General features: G+C 38.6%; 1 protein-coding gene across 1 annotated transcript in view; it reads right to left on the bottom strand.

The window, feature by feature from the left end:
- The window catches only part of ush2a (Usher syndrome 2A (autosomal recessive, mild)), a 210288-nt gene that overhangs the window by 115606 nt on the left and 72434 nt on the right, over nucleotides 1-22248 (bottom strand). The window contains exons 29-37 of the mRNA XM_072381304.1: nucleotides 13422-13552; nucleotides 8854-8980; nucleotides 7209-7310; nucleotides 6657-6845; nucleotides 6144-6274; nucleotides 5773-6052; nucleotides 5146-5370; nucleotides 4040-4120; nucleotides 2161-2349 (exon numbers count right to left, since the gene is read on the bottom strand). Of these exons, the coding sequence (XP_072237405.1) occupies nucleotides 2161-2349; nucleotides 4040-4120; nucleotides 5146-5370; nucleotides 5773-6052; nucleotides 6144-6274; nucleotides 6657-6845; nucleotides 7209-7310; nucleotides 8854-8980; nucleotides 13422-13552 (1455 nt within the window). The remainder of the gene's footprint in view (nucleotides 1-2160; nucleotides 2350-4039; nucleotides 4121-5145; nucleotides 5371-5772; nucleotides 6053-6143; nucleotides 6275-6656; nucleotides 6846-7208; nucleotides 7311-8853; nucleotides 8981-13421; nucleotides 13553-22248) is intronic.

Here is a 22248-nt window from a genome sequence, read left to right as displayed (position 1 = left end):
AAGAAACTGGAAATTACGATGAGAGAAAAAAGTCTGGAAGAAAAAGGGTTACTACAAAACAACTGGTGACAAACAAATTATTGTCACCAGTAAAAGAGATTGGTGGAAAACAGCGTCAAAACCTGTATCTCTGACAACAGTGTAAAGATGTTTAAGAAAGGCTGGTCTGAAGAGTTGGGTATCTACAAAAAAAACACTACTGCGTCCACAAGAAAAAGAGATATGAGTGGGCTAAAACACACAAAAATTAGACCTTTGACGACTGGAAATAAGTTCTCTGGACCGACAAAAGCAGGTTTGAACTATTTGGTTCAAATTGCAGAGTCTATGATTAACACCATGGAGGTGGTAGTGTCCTGGTATGGGGATGTTTTGGAGGTGATAGAGGAGGAGGTTTGTTTGAAGTAAATGGTATTATGAAGAAAGAACAGTACCACTCGATCCTCCAGCATCATGCAGTTCCATCTGGACTAAGACTTGTAGGTCGAAAGTTTGTTTTGCAACAAGATAATGAACCTAAATTAACCTTCTTCCAAGCTATGTCAGGGCTTCCTTGACAAGACAGATGAGGAAGGTGTTCTTCGAGAGATGGCTTGGCCCCCTCAGTCTCCAGACCTGTCTCCAATTGAGCTTGTGTGGGACAAAGTGGATCAATCAATCAGAAAAGCGCGCCCCACGAATCGAAAAACAAAAATGATAAAAATAGGAGCTAAACCAAGAGGTGACACCGTAGTAGTTCCATCCACCTTTAACATATAATATGTTGTTTGAAGACCTTGTTTTCTTAGTTTAGTGTTAGATTGATGTGTTAAGAAGGTCTATATCAACATAGCTCAATAGTCCAATTTAAAACCTTTATCTGTTACTATGTGCTACTGTTGCTAGGCAAATTGACAGTGTTTGGCAAACAGAGGCAGTAGTCTACTCTAATTGTAAAGCTTCAGTCGTCTCTGATTTTTTTTTTTTGTCCTAGCCGTCTTGGCCTCCACTCATTTTTGTATTTTCAAAGTCACTCTTTCACATCCCTTCTTTTCTCTTCCACCCGCCCTCCCTTCCTCTCCCCACCTTCTGTGTCCAATCACCCTGCGGTTCTATCTCGTTCTCACTTTCTCACAACGTTACCCAGGTCTTTTAATTCAATTAGGGGCCAGGGCCCCACTCCGCTGCCATTACACCCTCATTTGCTTTCTGTGTTTTTTAGCCATTGGTGTAATTCTGCAGTCAGGTGTTGAGGCCATCATAAATTAAGAAGAAACCTTATCATGGTGGACTTAATGCTTGGCAAGGGGAGGGGGAGCGGAGCAGAAAAGGAAGACACTGAGAAAGACAGAGACAGCAACCTCATCTTCATATTTGCCTGGAGACATGGTAGAGTGGATGAGAGGGGGGACGAATAGCAACAGCGGACGCAGACATCATCCTCATCATAAAAGATGAAGTGAGGAAAGATCGAAAAGTGAGCAACAGAAAGAGAGGAGGGAAAAAGGAGAGATGCCAGGGTATGACATCATTGGGGTAGTCCTGAGTGTCTTGTTCCAAATGGAGACAGTCTCCTGAAGCCGGGGACTTGCCAAGGAGACATTAACATGGTGGCGTGAAACAATGTGCATGTATGTGTGTTTATTTAAAGGACTATAAGAAAGGTTCAACATGTCCTACTACTCATGTCAAAATGTAAAAAAATCTGTGAAATAATCGTGTTACTGCTCTGTTGCCGAGAGCAGCTTTGAGAGGCAGAGTCTCTTAAGTAAAGATGGACTGAGGTTCAGTAATCTGTGAAAAACTGTCTACAAATTGTGGAGAAATTTTGTTTTGAGAAAGAATAAATGCAACACAGTGGTAAACATGGTCTTGTTCAAACTTTTTTCAGACATGCTGCTGCCATCAAATCGAGGTGAGCCAACACCATTTTCATGACACAATAGAATAGAGTAACTTACTTAAAACATTTGATATATGTTTTTATAAATGCAAATTCATGGGGTTTTCAAATCATTGCATTCTGTTTGTATTCATATTTTACACAGCATCCACAACTTTTGAACAAGGATCATGTCACATATGAGCGAAGTATAGGATACGAGTAAAAAGAAGGTGTTAAACCAGCTTTTACTCATGTCCCGTATGTAAATATGTTTGAAAATATAAATGAGTTTTTACCGGTGAAATTTCCATTAGCAAGGAAAGTGGCTTTGATTGGTGGCACTTCCGGATGGTCCTTATTGTAGGCCTTTAGCTCATATCTGTCAATTAGCCCTGTGATGTCACCAGTGGGTGGCACCCAGCTCACCTCGGCACTGAAGCCATCGATGCTCTGCACTTTGGTTGGAGGCGTAACAGATGTAGGTACTATAAAAAAAATAAGAAAAAAGAAGTGATGAGAGCAGATTGTAAGGCAAAGAATATATATGGTTTAACTAAGCAAGACCTAAAACAGGTAATATTGAAAAAAAAAAAAAAAAAAGCAAAGACAGAAAAAAAAACGTGTGTGCAAAAGTCCACAGAAATATATCAAATAAAAGCTAAACAGGAAAATATACATGAAAAAAAGCAAAACAACAGATCAGTAGCACGTTGAAGAAAAAGCATTCCCCCTGTCTCTGCGCTTTAATAGGCCCAGTAAATCATACCTCACCATTAGCATAAATAGTATTTATGAGAGTAGTAACTTTTTCAGCACTGATTTAATACAGCTAGGCATTCATTCTGAGCTATATTTCACAGCAATCAGCCTCCCTCCTTCTCTGTTGCACTCCCCTGATTCTCCGTCTAACACTGTGAGCCACTCAGGGTGGTCAGTCCAAGTCTTGCCTTCTCCCTTGTCTGGATAAATTAGTGCTTCACAATGATCTTAGTTTTTCCTTCTCCAGTCATTCTTTCACCTTCTTTTACACTTGTCCTTAACCTCACTATATTGAGATTAGTCCATGAGAAAGTTGGCTGTCAGTAAAAACTTGTGCAGAAAAGCATTTATCAACAGTTATTTACATTTTATAGATTATTTACATATGCTTATACATGTAATGTTTCCTGCATGTTTCTGATGATGTTATCTAACAAGGGCAAAACACCCCAAAAAATGAAAAAAAAAGAAAGACATTCCATCTGTTTTCCGTGTTCTTAATCTCACTTATTCAAGTTAGCTATGCTTTTGGTTTTATGCAGAACTGTACAGTTTAATGAGTCACTATCGTGTCCTTGTTTTGTTTCCTGTGACCTTCTGTCTTTTTTCCTTGCTTGTCATTAACTTACCATTTCCTTTATTTTGTCTCCCCTTTCCTCACAAACTGAGTCATTGAAATGCCTTTTATTACCCTATCCTTCTTGTTTTTAAATGGTCCTTTTCTTTATTCCTTCATTACCCACATGTCTTTTATATATTTACATGTTTTCTGGCATCCTTCCCTTCTTGCTGGCCTTTTCTCTTTCTTCTTTTTTTTTTTACCCCTTGTATCCTCTCCTACGTCTTCCCTACATCTTCATCTCCATTCGCCTCCTCTCCCTTGGTTTTTAGCACATCATCCCACTCCTTCATTTCTCTCTCTTTGGTCATAGCATGGTGTACTGAGACCTGCCAGTGTATCGTTCACTACTAACGAGCAGCTTTATATTACACAAGGGACCACACAGGCCATTCTGGGTTAACAGCCTTTTACTGTGGTGCCCTTTAAATAGGCCTTATCAATCTCTCATAGCGTCAGGCACAAGTAATATCAATGACTTTGAATAAGTCTAACATACTGTACAAGATAACAGTGTATAAACTTCAAAAATATCTTATGACTAAAGAAAATGGCTAATTCTAAGTCACAATATAAGAAAGAAACACAGAAAAGGAACACCCACAGCATAACACACAACATGGAAATACTAAGTACCGTACAAGATGGACTGAATTTGTGCGTCACAACTGTACAATTGTGGGTGGACAGACAAGTGTACTAGTATCATCATATCTGTCAATAAACATAATATTAAATCTGATAAAACCCAAACACACATACACTAACTAGTCCCAGAAGGATAAGATACATTGTACCTTTGCTGCGACTGCGTCCTCTCTGCCATGGTCCCGCTGCCCAACCTCCTGCAGCCAAGGCCACAAACCTGTACAAGTATTCTGAAAGGACATGTGTGTGTTTGTTTGGATGTTGGGATGTTTGGGATCCACATGAGACAGAGGAGACAGATTTATCATAATCAGAGAAAATGTGCACAAAGACCCATCACAAGCTCTTAAAAATAATGTGATGTAATTTCAAGCTGTAAACTATTAATTAACTTTAAGGGGTTATCTTGCAGTCATCTTTATGGCCTTGGCCACAAACACAGGGTCCTGACAGACCTTTTGGTAATATTCTTTCCAGGTGAAGATAATTACAAAAACTCTGTAGGGTGTTACAAACACTGACACTACCTGTTTGACTGAGTCTTCTCGGTCACTCTCACAACTAAGCAACAGCTTCATGTTTACAATGCACATGTAATGCACATGTTTAGCATATATTAATGTGATATACATATGTATATTATGTCTGAATGAGTATCAAATAATAATAATAATAAACAAAAAAAACATCACACCTGGACAAAGATTGCTTCTACTTTAAAATAATATTCATGAATTGAAAGTTTTTTGTTCTTTGGTGGCCCCTACATTGTATGTAACTCCAGTGTCATAATAGAACATTTCCATGTGAGCCCTGCACATGTACAGCGATACGCATTTATTTGTTGCCATCAAAAGCTCACAAATGAGTGAAGCGATCGTAAAGTAAAACGTTGTGCTGCAGGGCTGGAGATCAAAATTGTGAACCACTATATTCAAGCCCCTGGGTGCTCCAGAGCAGTTTCAGAGCCAGGGATGTGCAAAACAAAGATTAGGATACTTCAAAATGAGTTGGAAGTTTTAAGGTTCACAAATTTCTCCAGTGTTGCTTTAAGACTCAATATCAAATTATACATGTGTGTGAGTAGACAAGACTAAACTTAAATCGGAGAACACGTCAAGGTTTTCTGCATAAGGTCCATAGCCAAAGTATTGTTACTCTCAAAAAAACTACAGTATTAGTACTGAAAGTGTGTTTTGTTAGGTGCATAGTGTTTCTGTTAGTAATTTTGAATGTGTGTACTGCACATCGTTACCTGTGAATGGCTGAAGATTATAGTCTGTGGCCTGTGTCTTTGTCCCACTGTAAACCAAAACTGAATCGTTTCCTCTGCAGTTGAACCGGCTTTCACTGGCAGGACAGCCATCTAAGTAGACTCTAACAGAACGACGTGAGGCAGCAGAGAGGTTAACACTTTGGCTGACTGGAGACTTTCTTTCATCACTGCGAATGGTAAGACCGCGTATGCAACCTCCTAGGCCTGTGATGGAAGATGAGAAGAAAAACAGAGTCAAAATGTAATCCTCTTTTTCTAACACGAGCAATTTAGCTGCCATTATACTTTTAATTAAACTGAATATACAATGGCAGTAAATTTGCAATCGCTCCTGGTTCACTCTGTTCATCTTGTTGAAAAGGAAAGAGACAGAGTTAAAGCTGAATCAAACAACTTCAAACATCTGTACTCTCACTTGTACAGCTGTACACGAAGTAAATCAAAACCAAGGAGTCCATTAAGTAAGAGATTGTTAAGACACTGTATGAAATTGTTCATGAGATTGTGGAAAACCGATGAAGAGGACACTCCCACTTTTTATTACACGACTTGAAACACTATTTTCTTCACTATTTCTATATTTCTTTGCACATACAAATATCTCACCGTGTTTGTGACTTCGGCCATCCAGGGCAGGGTGTGAGAGTTCTGTTGGCACACCCCCCAAGTAAAACGGTGAATCAACTCTCAGCCTCAGTGCTCCTCCCACTCCCCTTGTTTCCTCAGCCCAGTCATTGACAGCAGCAGAGATAACTGAGCCATGCTTTGCCAATGACAACTGCTTCCAGTCTCGATCGCAGTAGCTAAGCCCCACCCACATGCTGAGTTCAGTCACATAACCATCGCAGGCAAGAATGAAAGCCAGGAGGCCAGCTTCTAGCTCCACCTAAAAATTCACATCAGTAAGTAGGACATTAGAAATAAATAGTCTTTTATTTTAAAAATTTCAGTCTTTTCAAACGTGTGTCTTCTCTTACAAGCATATAGTCATCAGTTTGAGTGCTGTATGTAAAAATCAAAAGTGCATTGAGTTGGTCCGTTCTGAAATCCATAGAAATGTCAAAGTCCAGTCCTCCACTGAAAACACCTGTGCCTAACTCCAAGTAACCTGCGGCAAGGAGGAAATATATTGGGTCAGTTTTTGCAAGCAGAACATGTGTCAGACTTAACTATGCTGGATGAAAGATTTTGTCATTTTTACAAAGCTGTAATGGAGGAAACGTACATTAACATAACTGATCTTTGACACAGAGGCCAATTAACTTCTCATCGTATTTATCAATATCAAACAAAGTTGTATTGAAGCTGGGCGTAGACACTCCACTGAGCTATTTGTCCTTGTTGTTATTCATATTTCCCCCTGTATATTGTAATATTTCCATATCACAGTACATGTGCCTTGCTATAATCTTAACAACATATCATGTCGTGCTGTTGTTTACTGGTGTGAAACAACTAATCTATTTAGGAGACAATGAGTATGTTCTTACCATGACCCAGAAAATGGACTCCATCAGCAGTCTGAAGAGGACAACCCTCCCAGCTTTCATACACTGACACTTTCTTTGAGGCTTTTGTCCAGTCCAGAAACATCCATTCCTCTGAGGGGCTGTCAGTCATTTTTATTCTCACATCTCTGAGGCAGCCAGAAAAGCCCTGTCGAACCAGCTGGGCATCTCCTAGTGAGACAGACAAGTGTAAAAACTGCCAAATTTCTTTTTTACTCCCAATCAAAGAATGTTTAACATTTCATTGGCTATTCAGGTGTTCAGGGCTTATCTCCACAAAAGTGAGAAGAATAGTTCCATAGTCTGAATATGAGAATGAATTCCATGAAATCTGGAAATTATTCTTGAGTATCGAGACCTTAGTATCGAGCTAAAATTCTAAATGTAAACCCTCAAAAAGTCGACATTCCTTCTTAAATTTGACATTAGAGTGGAACAAAGTATGTACATATGCCAGCAGAAATGGCATATATGATGATGATGTGTATTTTTAGATGTATCAATTCAAAAGTTAAACATTGAGTGTAGATTTACCTGAGTCCTCTCTGAGAAGAGTGAAATCTTCAGGCAGCCCTCCAATAAACACCCCCATGTTCTCACCAATAATGCTGCTGCCGCTGGAAGCTGATGCACTTCCTGGTGACGGTCAAGGTAGGATGATGGTAGCAGGACAAATATGAAGAATGAGGGTAGATCAAGAATAATTGTAACATGAATTCCTAGCACTTAGGAGTTAAAGAGGAATGGGACACACAAGGATGGATGGTGAGACAATATAAAACAGAAGGATAAAAAAAATAAAATAATAAGAGCAGAGTGAGCAAGGTTTATCTGTGAATTCCCATAAACAACTTATTCATTCATTTCCTTATACCCGCCTCATCCCGCTCAGGATCAAAGGGGTGGTCAAAGGGTTAGAGGTGGAGTACACATCGGACAGGTTGCCAATCCATCACAGAGTCAACACAGAGGAAAAACAGACAAACATGGAAGGTCAAACTCACAATTTTAAGTTGCACACTAAACTTAGTAAATTTAGGATCCCCAGTTAGCCTAAAATCTCTTTTTTTTGTGACTGTGAGAGGAAGCTGGAGATTACAGAGAAAATCTGTATGCGGTGAAAACACAGCCTGCCATGATTCAAACTGGGAATCATCTTGCTGTGACACTGCTGCACCACCATGCCACCTGACTGAAGAGCCATAAAAACTAAATTCAACACTTGAAATTAACTTCAGACATTTGATCTTCTTAAAGGGTGTAATAAAAGGTCTCGGGAAACTGCTGTGAGCAGCAGCAACTTTGAGCAAAACAATAGCAGCACAACTGGAAAGTGAAACTAAGGTACATCCTTTCAAACGGCTCATGAATCTCTCTGTCTCAAATAAAACAGACCAGTTTGCATTCGCATTGTATGATTCTCTTTGCTGGAGTCTTTTGAAGAGAAGTGTGTCATTCAGTGGAGGAAAAGCCAGAACTTTAGTTGTTCTGAAAGAGACACTTATGTGGCTGGATGGTCGCATGACAACAAAGAGCTTATAGGAATGAGATACAAAGAACAAGAGGGAGCGAGGCTGCAATCTCTGGTATAAACTTCAATATGCCGCTAGAAATTCTTCTTAGAAATATCATATATTGGAAGTTTAATCGAGACATTAACAAGAAAATATGCAACATTTGACCGTGAAACTCAGTACGACCAATTAGCCTGAAAAAGTATGGAGATCATGATAAATAATGACTGCATTTCCTTAATGCAACATTTCTGTATAATCATGTGAATTAAAGCTGAAAAACTCAAATTCAGTCATATCTTGCTTTATTTCACATTCTCTGTGGAGCAAGGTAAAATGACAAAAAAAATCCAAAAACTGTCACTGCCAAAGTATTTATGGCCCCAACTCTCAGTGCCTTTCTCCATGTGTGAAGCAGTATTTCTCTCATCAGACACAGAGTGGCTGGGATTAACCTGGCTAATACTTCCATGCGGAACTGGGGGATTTACATAAAGAGAGACACACAAACATGGACATTCCCGTCAGTCTCACACTATTCACATCGAGGCACGTGTGCTCATCCTTGCATGAGTAGATGAGCATAATATACTCGCCTTTAAACTCACCCACCCAGAGACGAAGCAAACACACACATTGGTCAGTATGAATATAAGAAGAGTTACCGCTGTATTGATTGTTTACAACGATTGTTCCCACGGCCCCGTGCCTTGTTGCTGTGATGCTGTGCCATTGTCCATCATTGTAGCGGCGCCCTCCATCACCCTGTGCACTCACAGCCACTGCTGAGCCCTAAACACACAACAACAAGCCCACAATACAAGCAAGAATTTAAGCATAACTGCATAAATGGTGTAAACATATCAACTGACAACATTTCAACCAAAGGTTTATCTGACCTATAGTAAGGAGCTAAATACTTCAACTATTAGCTCCAAACAAAGCATTTTTCAAAGCAAAACACAGTCAAGCATGCTTTTTTTGTGTGTAACTTCAAAATATTTATCTGTATAGAATCCCCCACAAACACTACACCATCTAAAGAACACAAACATGTACGTATAATCATCAAAGTGTTGTTACAAGGCTTTTTGTGACCTATTAAGTATGACATCATTGTTGTGATCAGCTTTTAGCAAGTAGGCAAAGAGTAATAAAGTAAAACAAGAGTAACGTGTATATACGCACACACAGACACACACACATGCGGTGATGAAGATTTAATGATGAGATCAATAAATGTATGAATGCCAGAGTATATCAGCCTCTGACATCTTTACTACCTTTGCTAGACAGCTCTACTTAACAAGACAGCAGGGGAGGAGTCTATCTATCTCTTTTTTTCCTCACTTCTCACACACATGCAAACACACCCATTTGAATCACCTGCCTGCGGATTACAGTAGTGGAGGTAAAACACTCAAATTTGTTCAGTTGGTGGAAGATTGATGGTGGTTTTTATCGGAAACACACATTGAGAGCAACCTGGGCGGTCACTTTAATTTCTGTCAGGGAACGTATAGTGTGAGCTAAAGACATTATGTGCGTTCAGAGGAAATAGCTGGATGAAACACTAACCTCACTTTGGCAAAGACCTACTGATGAGGTGGTGTCATCCCGTGAGTGGTGCAGCACTCGACTGATGTGTGTGTCCACTGTAGAATGCCCAAATGCCAATCTCTTAAATATACAGTGTATGATACTAGATGCTGATGGACACGACACACATATATATACACACACACACACACGCAGACACACACACATCAGGGAAATAGCACTTATCCAAAGTGCTGCCCCTGTGGCTTTCCTAGCTATACTTGGCAGAACCCTACTGAATGTAAGCATGAAGTGAGTATGTGTTTGGTGTTACCATATACTGTATATGTAAGAGGCATGCAGAATTGAGCTGAAAATATGATGTGGGGTGTGTGTGTGTGTGCATGTGTGTGTCTATGCGTATGTCGAAGGCACTTTCTGGAAACACAGGAGATGAAACTAGTATGAGGACTTTTGTTACTTTCAAATTAGATGACATTTAGTGCTCTTTTGTCCACATTACCACCCTCACCTAACTTACTGTGCACACTGTGGTAGTGTGAATCAGATGTTTTGTAACCCTTGGTGCACTCCACCAGATACCAGTGGAAACTGTGACAAGTGAGTTGATATTTTATAAACTGTGACTTAATTTTGAAAGACACCTCCAGTTATCCTGGTTTGTTTTAGTATCTACAGTTTATTCAGTGAAGTAGAAAGGGAAAGAAGGTCCCTGAGGTTATTCTGCCCTTCAGGTGGTGGTGCATCAATGTGTTTTTCGTCTGAATAAATATACCAAGGAAAAATGTTGGATTTACCAGTCTCATTTTAGTTATCGTGACTGAGACTGTGGATATCTAAAAACACTGGTAAATAATTTTAAAATAATAGTGTGTAACCTCCCGACAGCAGTGCATTTGAGGCTACAGCAAATGTACATTTAAGTACATTTCAGGAGCATCATTATGTCAGTAAAAGACAGGTGATTGTATTTATCTATTTATTTTTCTTTTATTGTTGTAAGTTGTTATTGTTGTATTGTTATTGTTTTATTGATGACAATCTCAGATTTTGCTTTGATGCATCTTTTCTTAGGCACTTTCCAACAGCAAAAACGTGCTTGCATTGCACTGACTCAAATAAAATGACCTCCCACTTGTTTGTTATTTTAATCCCAATTGTGGATTGTACCTTCTGGGATGGTGAAATTTAGGAATAGACTAGACTAAAATGTCATGGTGCTAATGAAACCGGTTAAAAAAGATGTTAGGCTTGTTGCTTATTTGCCCTCTCTCACCACACAAGGGTCACTCCACGCTAACTCGATTAATCTTCCCAGTTACTGCTCTGGAATTTAGTGAGAAAAATCATGTGAACACTTCAACTGGGCCTTACAAAAACCTACAACTCTCCTCCAAACACTTTCTCAGTTCTGTATTTGTGAGTGTTTCATCCTGTATGTTATAGAACCTGAGTGTTCCTGTGATATAATATATGTCTGTGTGTGGCAGCTTGCACATGCACATATTTATGAGCATATCGCTTCCCTGTGTCATGCCAAATTACCCCCCCACCACCACCACACCCACACACACAAACCACACATACTGGTAATCCCATTAGGCTAGTTCAACAGGCTAATAGAGGGAAGTAATGGGCCCAGCTATATGTATCCAGGGGAACACTAATAAGCCGTGACACCACTCCTACTGTTAATTACCCCAAACTATCCTAAACAAAGAAGCTAACCCAGTTGGAGAAAACACACAGACACTCCATCACCCATCCAGCAGTACTTATGACAACAGACACGCACGCACACACACATTAACATCGTCACTTGACAGCGACCTGTTTAATGACATACATCCTACACGTGTAGATTTAGCAAAGTTACATTCTTACAAATACTTTTTGATAACACAGTATCGCACAATGATACTGACGGGGAGCAAACGTATCGCGTGTATATGCGTGTTTTCTTGAGTGTGTAATTAGTTGCCAGCCTTTTGGAAGTATGTGTAATCATCTCCCATCATCACTTTCATCATCAAAGTCGTTGACTCTTTAACCCCTCTACATGTATCTGTATGGATGGATTAGGGAAGCAGGGCTCCGTATGTATGCAAGTACGCGTGTGTGTATGTGTGCAAGGGTGCAAAGCTTAATTAGCTTGCAATTGGTATTCACGCGTGGTGACTGCAGGGAATGAGTTAATTGCAGTCCAATTCAAACGTTGACACACTTTCAAAGTTTTTCCTCCTCTCTCCCTGTCTCCCTGACGGAAACCAATGAGGGGATACAGATCACATTTGCCAGATGAGAGCAAGTGAAAAAGAAAATAGGAGAGACAGGGGGAAATAGCTACAGAGAAAAAAAAGAAAAAGACAGAGAGGGTGGATTGGACAATGAAAAGGGAGAAAAATCAAGTTAAGCTGAGAAAGTAAGTGCTGCAATGACCATTTTCTTTACTTTTGTGGTAAATGTTTGTTTGCTTTCTTTAGATTTTTGGTGGGAGGGGCTTAGCAGCTGTTTGCTGGGAGCACCTGGGCACTGTGTTCCCAGTCTTTAACCCTGAGGAGTCTGTAATATAAATGTCCAAGACGGTGGCGCATGCTGCCTTTGCAGACCGGTAATAAGCTCGCCAAAGCTCAAAACCCACAGCATAGATGTCTTTTACAGCCCAAAATAATTAAGTAAATTACGTAAATTGAAAATGAATAAAATGTGCTATGGGCATGCCAGGGGTTACAACCGGGCTACTAAGGTTACTACTAACACTTCTTTCTCGTCCTCTCCCCCAGCAGGTGGTCCTGTGAGGATGTTGGTTTTCTTTAGATTTGCTTCTTTTATACAGTACCTACACATATAACCTCCATCCCCACATCTTACACCACCGCTGAAGTGATTTTCAAACACCAGTCTTCAGTTATGAATTTTGGATCATGTTCAGTTTATCAAATCAAGTATATTAACTGCCTGTAGAAAAAGGTATCTCCCCTTTTGTCATTGCCTCATGGACCAGGTCGTGATCGTGAATAGAATGAAATAATAGGGTGAGAAAGTATCCGATTTATCTTCATCAGGCAGGCTCCAACTTTCTGCATACGAAAGTTGGAGCCCGCAGGATGGAGCCTTAGCACTGACTTCTTCCATCATAAATGCTGAATCAGATTGAGATCCAGACCTTCTGCTGGCCATGTCCTTGAGTTGATAAGTTTAAAGTTTTGAAAAGTTTGGAGAGGTAATGACTGCCACCTCCTCTAGTTCATATGTTTCATTGGACATTATATATTTTGTCAAGCTCAGTAGAGAAATTAACTCCAGACTTAAGGTATTTGTTTAAGAAATGAAACTTACAAAGTGATTCCACATTTATTTTTCCTTAGAATTAAGTGATTACATCATTTCCCCCTTGAATGTTCAGCTATCATTTCAGCTGTTAACCATAACCATAAAGGGACTTTTAAATTTTTACATCATCAAGAATGGGAAAGAAAAACTATCCAAAAAAGATGCTTTGGACCACAACTCTAACCATGCATAAGCATAAAAAACAAGGCTGAAAATGAGAAAAAAAAAAGCTGACCCTGTAAAACATTGAAATTATAGTTCCCAGTGTGCTGATGTGGATCTTTTTTCTTTTTTTTTGCACTCCAATTTTCATAGTGTATTTTAAAATGAAATGCATTACCTGAGGATCAAACAAAAAGTAGGGACGTCCGTTTTTGATCTGGATAGCCAGAAACTCTTCCTGGCCTCCGGGAGAAAAAGCACAAAGCAGCAGGCCATCTTGGGAATGAGTCTTGAAACTCAACTCAATACCTGAAACAAAGTGATATCCGGAATAAGAGAGTGAGGAGACAGAGGAAACGGAAATTTAAATTTCTTCTCAGGGATTACATTAGATGACATGTTAAATACAATAGAGCTGTAAATTATAAACTTAAAACTCTGTCACACTAAAATCATTTAAGATAAAAATTAAACTGAGAAATACAACAACATATCCCTTTTAGGATTCAAACCTTTGTTGGAGCCACTTGAGGTGAGCCCAGAACACATAGTATAATAAAATACCATAAAATGGAAATGGTCAAATCAAGGTGTGAAGCTCCACTGCTCCATCAAATGTCATTGAACAGAGATGGTCTTGTTGTTGGGTCTTGCAGAGTAACTCTACGGTGGTAACTTAAACAACAGTCTGAGATTTCATGTGTAATAGATTAATATCAGATCGAGGCATATACCATATTTGCTTACAAGTAAAAAAGAAAAGAATCAGTGAATCATTTCTATTAATAACGCCATTTCCCAACCGCACTAAAGCTCTAAGCTGACTTAATTTCCGCTGTAAGCCAGCCGTCTAGGATAATCTTACCACTAAGATACTTCAGGGAAAACATGCACATCAAAAACCTAGTCTTAGCCGACAGACCTGCTTCCTCGCTTTAAACAGCTTTCACTTGTAATCTCTTTCTTTCATCGCTTAAAGCCGGAGCCTCCCTTTTTTACACTATGAAATTGAAAAAGAGTTAAAAAAAACGCTTTAAAAAAGCTTTAAATGATAAGTGCAAGGAAGCAGATCCTTCTTCATTCGCTTTGTTTACAAATCAACTAGCTAACTAATTATGCACTGGCGGTTCTTTACAATGTTCCTAAGTAAAAGAAGAAAAGCCCAAACTACCAAACAGTGCATTGGTCATGGTGACTTTTGTAAAAGTGTGACTTTTTTTTTAACATGGAATTTAAGTAACTTTTTGTTACTTTTAGAACTATTGCACAAAAAGTATATCAAAACACTAATGTGAAGAGAAAACATTTTTAAAGCTTCAGAAATGTGGGAAACTTCCTGCAAATGGGAAACTATGAGCACCTCCCCACCACCACACACAAAAGCAGCAAAGAATTCATCCAGCGTGCTGTCCTGTCATGTTACTATGGATCAGAGATTGGATCTTAATCCACTACTAGATCCACATAATGACACAGACAGCGCAGGTTTGAGTGTGCGTCCATGAGGATGTGTGTGTTTCAGCTCTGATCGTCTCCATAGAGAACTAAAGTGTGGGAAGATCTGAGAAGTTGAATGGAGGCAGGCCAGGTCTCAGCAGAAGGCACAGCTCCCAAAATAATTAGTGAATTCACTTAATGTGGAGAGAAGTCAAAGAGTTACATGACGAGCTCATGATGCTCAGTTTTAGTAAATACTTTGAATTCATATTTGAAAAGATCCACTGAAAACCTTCAGAAGTGCTACAGAAAATACTGGCAACATCCCTATCTCCACTTAGACAGAGCAAAGGTGCAGATTCAAATTAAAAAAATATCGGTCTTTCCTATTTTTACTTTTTGGACTCCACTCCTAGATGCAGATGAAGACTGGCCCTAACTATTAGAATGCCAGTTTCAGTGTATCAGACATAAAATGATCTTGTTTTAGTCTCTTTACTTTTGTCTAAACTATCTTACATTACTTCAATTTAACTATGTAATGTAGACTTGCCCTTTAGGTTTCGGACAAGAAAATGTACTGATGAAACATGAACACAGTATGTAAGGCAAATAATCTTCATATTTCTGCTTGCAAAAATTAGAGGGTGTATATTCTTGTGGAATAAATGTTAAATTGGTTACATTAAAGCAAGATTGGACCTTGGACAGCCACAACTCAACTCCTGATTCAATAAGGTCCACATATGAACTGATTAAGAAACAGCCATCCAGCCAACGTTTTCTATACCTGCTTAATCCATTTCAGGGTCGCAGGGATTATCAAACACGCAGTCTAAATAATTTATGATGGTTATAAATTACTTCTCAATAATTCAGGCACTGTACCGGAATAGAGAAAACACAAGAAAAAGGTGTTCTTTACATCTGACTTGCATTCTGTCCATCAAGCCAGCATGTGTCATTTATATTCCTGACCTTGTCACCACAGAGAAGAGTGAAGTCATGACAGATACCTGACATTAACACTACCCCCTTGAACCTTCTTCTTCTTTATCACACCTTCTTGATCTCTCAATCCTTCCTTTCTTTCATCCCTGTACTTTTAACCTTCTTTGTCTTTTTTGTGACCTTTTCTTTCCCCTTTTCTGTAACCGATGCCTGTTTGAATATGCTTAATTTCCATGCATTGTCAATTCTTGTTTACCTCTTACACTTGCAGCTCTACTCTCTTCAATCCTGCTTTCCATTCTCTTTTACAGTGTCAGCCAGACTAAAACTGACTTCGTATGAGACGAAAGTGTGACTTTAAGAGTGGACATGTTGGTTAAGTTTATGACATACATCCAACTAGTCTCAGAGAGGGGACAGGCCTCTGGGCTCGTAACATATCTACTTCTGCCTCAGTACAATACGAAATAAGTCTATACAAAGGTTACAGACATCAAATTGCATACGAAGATGCATCATATCTGTTTACATCCCTGTGCTGTACATAGTAATGGTACGATGCAGGTAGCATTTTTCCCCCACACAGTTTGCCTTGAAAGCTGGGATTCAGAGCTCGGAACAAGGTCACACTTAAGTATGACTTCCACTGTTCCAACTGGAGGTAAAAAAAAAAAACAGTTAAATTTGCTCATGGCTGTGCTAACTGACCATGCTAGCTATCATAAGCAATACAAGGTGATAACACATTAAGCTGTGTTTAGAGTATACGAACAGAACAGTGATGTCTTCACTAAGGTTGGACAGTGCTATATGGGCATCTCACTTAACAAGACACAAACTGAGAAATGTGCTGAGAAAACAGTTTTTTATGTAGCCATGCTACTTTTTGAGGTTGGGGCTAATTATCTGGGGTTATATGTGTCAAACCTCCGACTTTGGGGGGCATTCACATGACACTAGAGATTTTTCCTAGTGGGTCCTTGGAAATTCTGACATTTGAGTTAAAAAGAAAAAATAAGTCTATAAAAAACACGAAAACTCTTACACAATGGAAAATAATCAAAGACAACTGAAAATGTCTAGTTTAATTTGCATCATTAAAAAACAAAAAACTGATGCCACTAGAAAATCTCATTATCAGACATCTAGTTTTGTAGATGTTATAATGATTTTTCCATTAAGAAATACATGAAAGGAAACAGTGTACAAGAGACAGTATCTAAATACAATGTACAGTATGCGAGTGTGAGTCTAAAGTTCTTTGTGATGGAAAAGTTGTTGGCCAAGCACATCGGTGTACAGCATCTAACAACACTAGTCATGCTCAGCATTACTTCTTAATATTTACCCACAGGACTTGTGCCACTTCACACTGACAACCACTTTTGAGCCATCAAAAGACAAACCTGAGCATGCACCATGACAGGTGACTCTGTCACCCATGCAGTACAATCAAACACACAAACACAAACACACATGTCCACATTGCAATGATGCAATCATAAAACACCAGTGTGCACTTCCTCACTTGTGTGCACACTGAAGCCTCAGAGTAAGCTTAAACACATGTTTACACCTATCTTTTTCAGTCAAGAGCTTCATGTATTTTTAATAGCAAAGTCAATTAATAGTTTTAACAATTATTTCAAATGTTGTTCTGTTCTGCTCTGACCCCTCATCACGCAGGCCATACAACGTGCCATAGACCCTCTGCCTGGAGCCCCTTTACCGGCGAGTTGTTTGAGCAACCTGTCTAAACCTGAGACCCAAGCCACGGAGAAGTACATCTGAGTCATTGGCAGCTCTAATCATATGTCCTTTCTCTTCTCGGGTGGGGGAAAGATTCCTCTTTGTATAGAAGAAAGAAAAAACACTGGCTCCAACACAGACAATCAAGGTTTGAACAATATTACCATCAAGAACAAGTAGTGGGGCTTTTTTCTTTAACTCAGGCCTCGTCTTCCCCCTCCCACTGCCGAGGGGTGTTGTGTCCTAGGCTTGTCTTCAATTGAGAAGTCATCCCACCTGCAGTTTATCTCCTCTTCAGGCCTAGTAATACAACTTCCCTGGTCTTCAATTCACTAATTCCCTCACCGTTGTTTGCTCTAATGGTACGTTTAACTTTTCAGCCCCATTTCTGTATAATCACTGTTTATTTACATCATCATTTATTTAATCATCATCAAGTCATATGGAATTTGAATCCACTGTTTTTCTGATTATGACAAAAATGCTGCCATAGGAGTTCAGGAATACAGAGCACATGGTCATCACCACCAAGTTAACTAATGTAACACATGCCCCGAGCATGTAGCCAGTGCTATACATATACTTTGGAGTGTTAAAATATGTGTATACATGTACAGTATATACAGTATATGTAAGACTACTGGTGGTGGGTTTTATTCTTACTGAAATTCTAAAAATCAATTTTTTTTTGAACCAGCAAAGAAATTTATAGAACTCAAATAGTGGACCATAAAGACAGCACCATTATTCTATTTTGTATTTTTTGGTCCTTGGACTCAGTGGAAAGAGTTTAACATAGGTAGGCCCTCATCAAGTTAGTCTACTCTGTTATGGGCAACACAAGTGAGGAATAATTGCTTTCAGAGACACTTGTCAACAGATGTAACTTTTTTTTGTTAATAAGAGATATATTACATATAGTATTGGGAGAAACATTTAACCTACAAGGGGGAGTATTACAGAACTCTACTTTTGCCTAAATCAAACGTTGAGGACTATTTCATATGGATATTAGTCTCTCTATGTGCATAAAAAAGAGGATTTATGCTATTTTCTATTAAATAAAACAATAACAGGTTGGAGTGTTAGGGCCATTTGCACTTTAGTTTATTAGGTAGTATTGTTTCTTGTTCATTGTTTCCCCTCTCTCTGTCTCAGTAAACAGCAGAGGTTGTGTGTAATCAGCTACACAACATAACCTGAATAACTCCAGTCATGTTAGTTCTCTGCTGGCATTAATCAGAGCCTGGCGTATTAATGAGAGCGCGGCAGCTAGCTAATTACACCCATAGATTCTGCAGCAGCCCATTAAATATACAAATGACAGAATTAAAGAGCCCAGCCTCTTCTGATTAATCTTTAAATGGGGAAAAACTAATGATGTCTGTGCAAACTTTCCTTTCACACATTTCTCCCCCTCTCCTCTCAACGTCAATGCCTAGCAATCAATCATATTAATTAAGGAAAAATAATTTGTATCATTTAACATTTCCCTCATTCCCGTTCAGTTGCTGCAGTGAAATGTACTGTATTAGAGATGTCTGGAAAGGATCCAACACTATTTGTCCTTTCATTCATTTTTTTTAAATATTTTTTTTTTCCCTGAAATATTTGTGTAATGTTTCATCTCTCTTCATTAACTGTGGTTTGAAGAAATACATCTGGATTAGCAAAAAAACAAGCAGGACAGCATCCCCATTCCAATTAGCCCATTTCAGGCCCAAATAGTGAAAAATTACAAAGAGGAAGAGAGAGGACTACATAATCTGTTTTGAACCATTTGCATTTTAAATACGTTATTTTACATAGGACAACATATGTCAGTCTAAACTGAGAAGCACAGTTCAAATACAAAAAGGACAGTAGCAAGTCAGTGGGCCTTTAGTACAGAAGCATTACTGACAAGACAGATGAACTAACATGCATTTATGGAAACAAGCACTTACAGGTTATTCATATCACAGCGCAATTACATATAGTTCTAATCTAATGTTTTATCTAAAGTAAGATTCAGTTTGGCCAATATTGACCTTAAGTATCCTCATTAGGCATTAAGAAGCATCTTTAAACACAAGTGAACAGAGTTAATTTATGGAAACACGCACTCCTATCACGGTAACTGCATACAGAAATTAATCTATTTGGCCAAAAATAATTTTAGTAAAGTGGCCATCAAATAACAGGCTAAAGGGCAAATATCATCCAATTTTACATGGTAAAAACTTGACTTTAACTAAGATTTACCATACAGAATATTGACCCTGCTCAAGGATGCACCCTTAATTCGCATGTTTTGGAAATGAGGTAGTCTGCAGTAAGAACCTCAATGGAACAACACCTCATTAATATTCCTAGGATGACGCATAAGGTTGATGGAGAAAAACGATGATTTGTTGTTTCAGAAAGCCCGTCAGAATCTTTAGGGATGTCAATGCTGCTGGTAGACGTGCCGTTTCTCAAGATCAAAAGGGACCAAATGTCCAAGAGACACTTATCAAAACTTCTCTCAGTGCAAGCTCACGGGGTTTGCAATGTCAAACGCACCAAGAAAAAACACTGCCAAGATTTTGTTCATATGAAAATGTTACAGTTGTACAATAGTCATTGCCGTTGTTACAAGGTTTCCATAAGACACAAACGATTGACGAGTCTCTCCTCTGTGATCAATTGACTCTCGAGGGGGCATTACACTGCATTACATTCATAATCCAATTTGGCTTTGATTTGTTCGCTGTTCCGTGCGCTTCGATGGGAATAATTGTCTGTAGATGATGCTATTAGTATTGATGGTTGTAAAAGGCCGATGGTTTGAGGACTGCCGACACATTGATGGTCCAGAATAGATCCGGTCTGAAAGTGATTGTCTGATCCATTACCCTTTATGAGGAGGAGAGTGGAGAGGATAAGAAGCATCCCTCAAAAGCAAAAATCATAATCTATTTGCTGGCAGTGTTCAGACAAATCTATTTACCTTTGTGCCTGATGGACGAGGAAGAGATAAAAAAAAATCATCATTTGTTGATTTGGGATAAAAACACAACACTGGGGGCACTCGGATAGTAATGAAGAGGAACGGAAAACCATGAGCAGACAGAGAGAGAAAAAGAACTTGTGGAGAGATTCTGCGGCACAAGAAAGGGGTTTTACTGATGTGTGCATTAAGGCAGCTGCACACCCGTGCATTCAGAGTTGTATATTATTTCTTATAAGGGAAAAATAATCCTACATAAAAATATATGAAAACATATGTAACTAGAAAAAGCTGTTTCTGCGAAACAGCAGAGAGAATGCTGATGAAGTTGAATAGGGATAGCTAAAAAAAGTGGAAAATCTTTCAATTGCTGAAAAACCAGTTGCTGAAGCCTTGGTTGAAGGAATTTGAAGTTGAAATAACAATAGTGGAATGATTTAAACCTAAAAAACAGAAGTTTTGATGAAAGGGCTGAACATTTTTTGTCATGTTTTCGAAACAGTCATATTTCAAAATTGGCTTAATATTTGAAAAAGCTGACCCATTGGTAATAGCTGAATGTCTTGTGAGCCGTTTAAACTTTGAATGTTGTCTCTAGCTGAAAGTATGTAGTAGTAGTTAGGTTGATAAGAGGAGAAAGATTTTAAATTTGCCTTAAATTTGCCTAAAATTTTAATCAAATGTTAAATATTTTAAAAAGTAAATAATTAGGAACACCAAAAGTGACAGCCATAATCTCCTGAATGAGCTGAACATTTTGAGACCAAAATAGTTGAAATTGGTGTAAGTATGCAGAAGAGGTTTGGTTGAAAAGAGGAGAAAGAGTTGAAATTTGTTCGCATTTTTTAAACCATTATATTTCAAAATTGGCTTAATATCTGAAAAAGCTGCACCAATTGGTAATATCTGAATGTCTTGTGACCCATTTAAAGTTTGAATAGTCTCTCAAACTGAAACTCTGCAGAAATAGTTAGGTTGGAAAGAGGAGGAAGTTCTAGAAGAGTTGAAAGCACTTTCCATTCATTTGAAAAAAAAGAGGAAAAAAGTTGAATAAAAGTTAAATATTTTAACAAGTATAACAGTTATAAACACCAAAAGTCATAGCATAAATTTCCTGAACGAGCTGAACATTTTGATACCAAAATGGTTGAACTCGGTGAAAGTATGCAGGACTAGTTGGAATAATAAATGTTGGAATTATATAATATAATATAATATAATATAAATATAATTATATAATACAATGTTGGAATAATAAAGAGAAACAGAAAAACAACAGTAGCTATGTGCTAACAGAGCAATAGTACACGTTCTTTCATTAATTCGTCTTAAAGTATTGGTGAAATAAAGACAGATGATGCATTATTTAGAGCCTTCATCGTCCCTGCCCTGTTCACTCTGTTATATGGATATACGCCTATCGAGAGTTATCTAAATAGTTCCCGAAGGACACCGACTTTCCCCAAACTGTTCTCGGTGAGTAGATAAACGTATGTCATGCCAGAAATAAGGTCTAGGTGTTAAAATACCGGAGTTCCCCTTTAAATATTAGAAAGATTAGAAATTAGATGTAGCCAAACACTGTGTAAATCAGAACAATACTGTCAATGACCGTATGCTTCTCACCTGTAGTTGACTCCCCTGTCCAATTGCAGATGTCTTATCTTTGAATACAAATTTAGTAACTCATTGTCTACCAGGTTCTAGCCACCACACTGTTAGCTCCAACTTATTACAATCCTTGCAAAACGTCACAGCATCTGAGTTTCAACAGTTTCTTTTGGGAAGCTCGGTAATTTGGCTGGTGTTGATAAAAGAGGTGAAAAAAGAAGGACTGATGCAGTGTAAGATGAAGGACGGACAAGCATTGATAAAGCTTATCAGCCTACATCAACTC

The sequence above is a fragment of the Leuresthes tenuis genome, unplaced genomic scaffold (genome assembly GCF_036924035.1).
Source record: "Leuresthes tenuis unplaced genomic scaffold, fLeuTen1.0.hap1 SCAF_2, whole genome shotgun sequence".
NCBI lineage: Eukaryota > Metazoa > Chordata > Actinopteri > Atheriniformes > Atherinopsidae > Leuresthes > Leuresthes tenuis.
The sequence above is the reverse complement of the archived record's forward strand: the minus strand, read 5'-3'. Positions and strand labels throughout refer to the sequence as shown.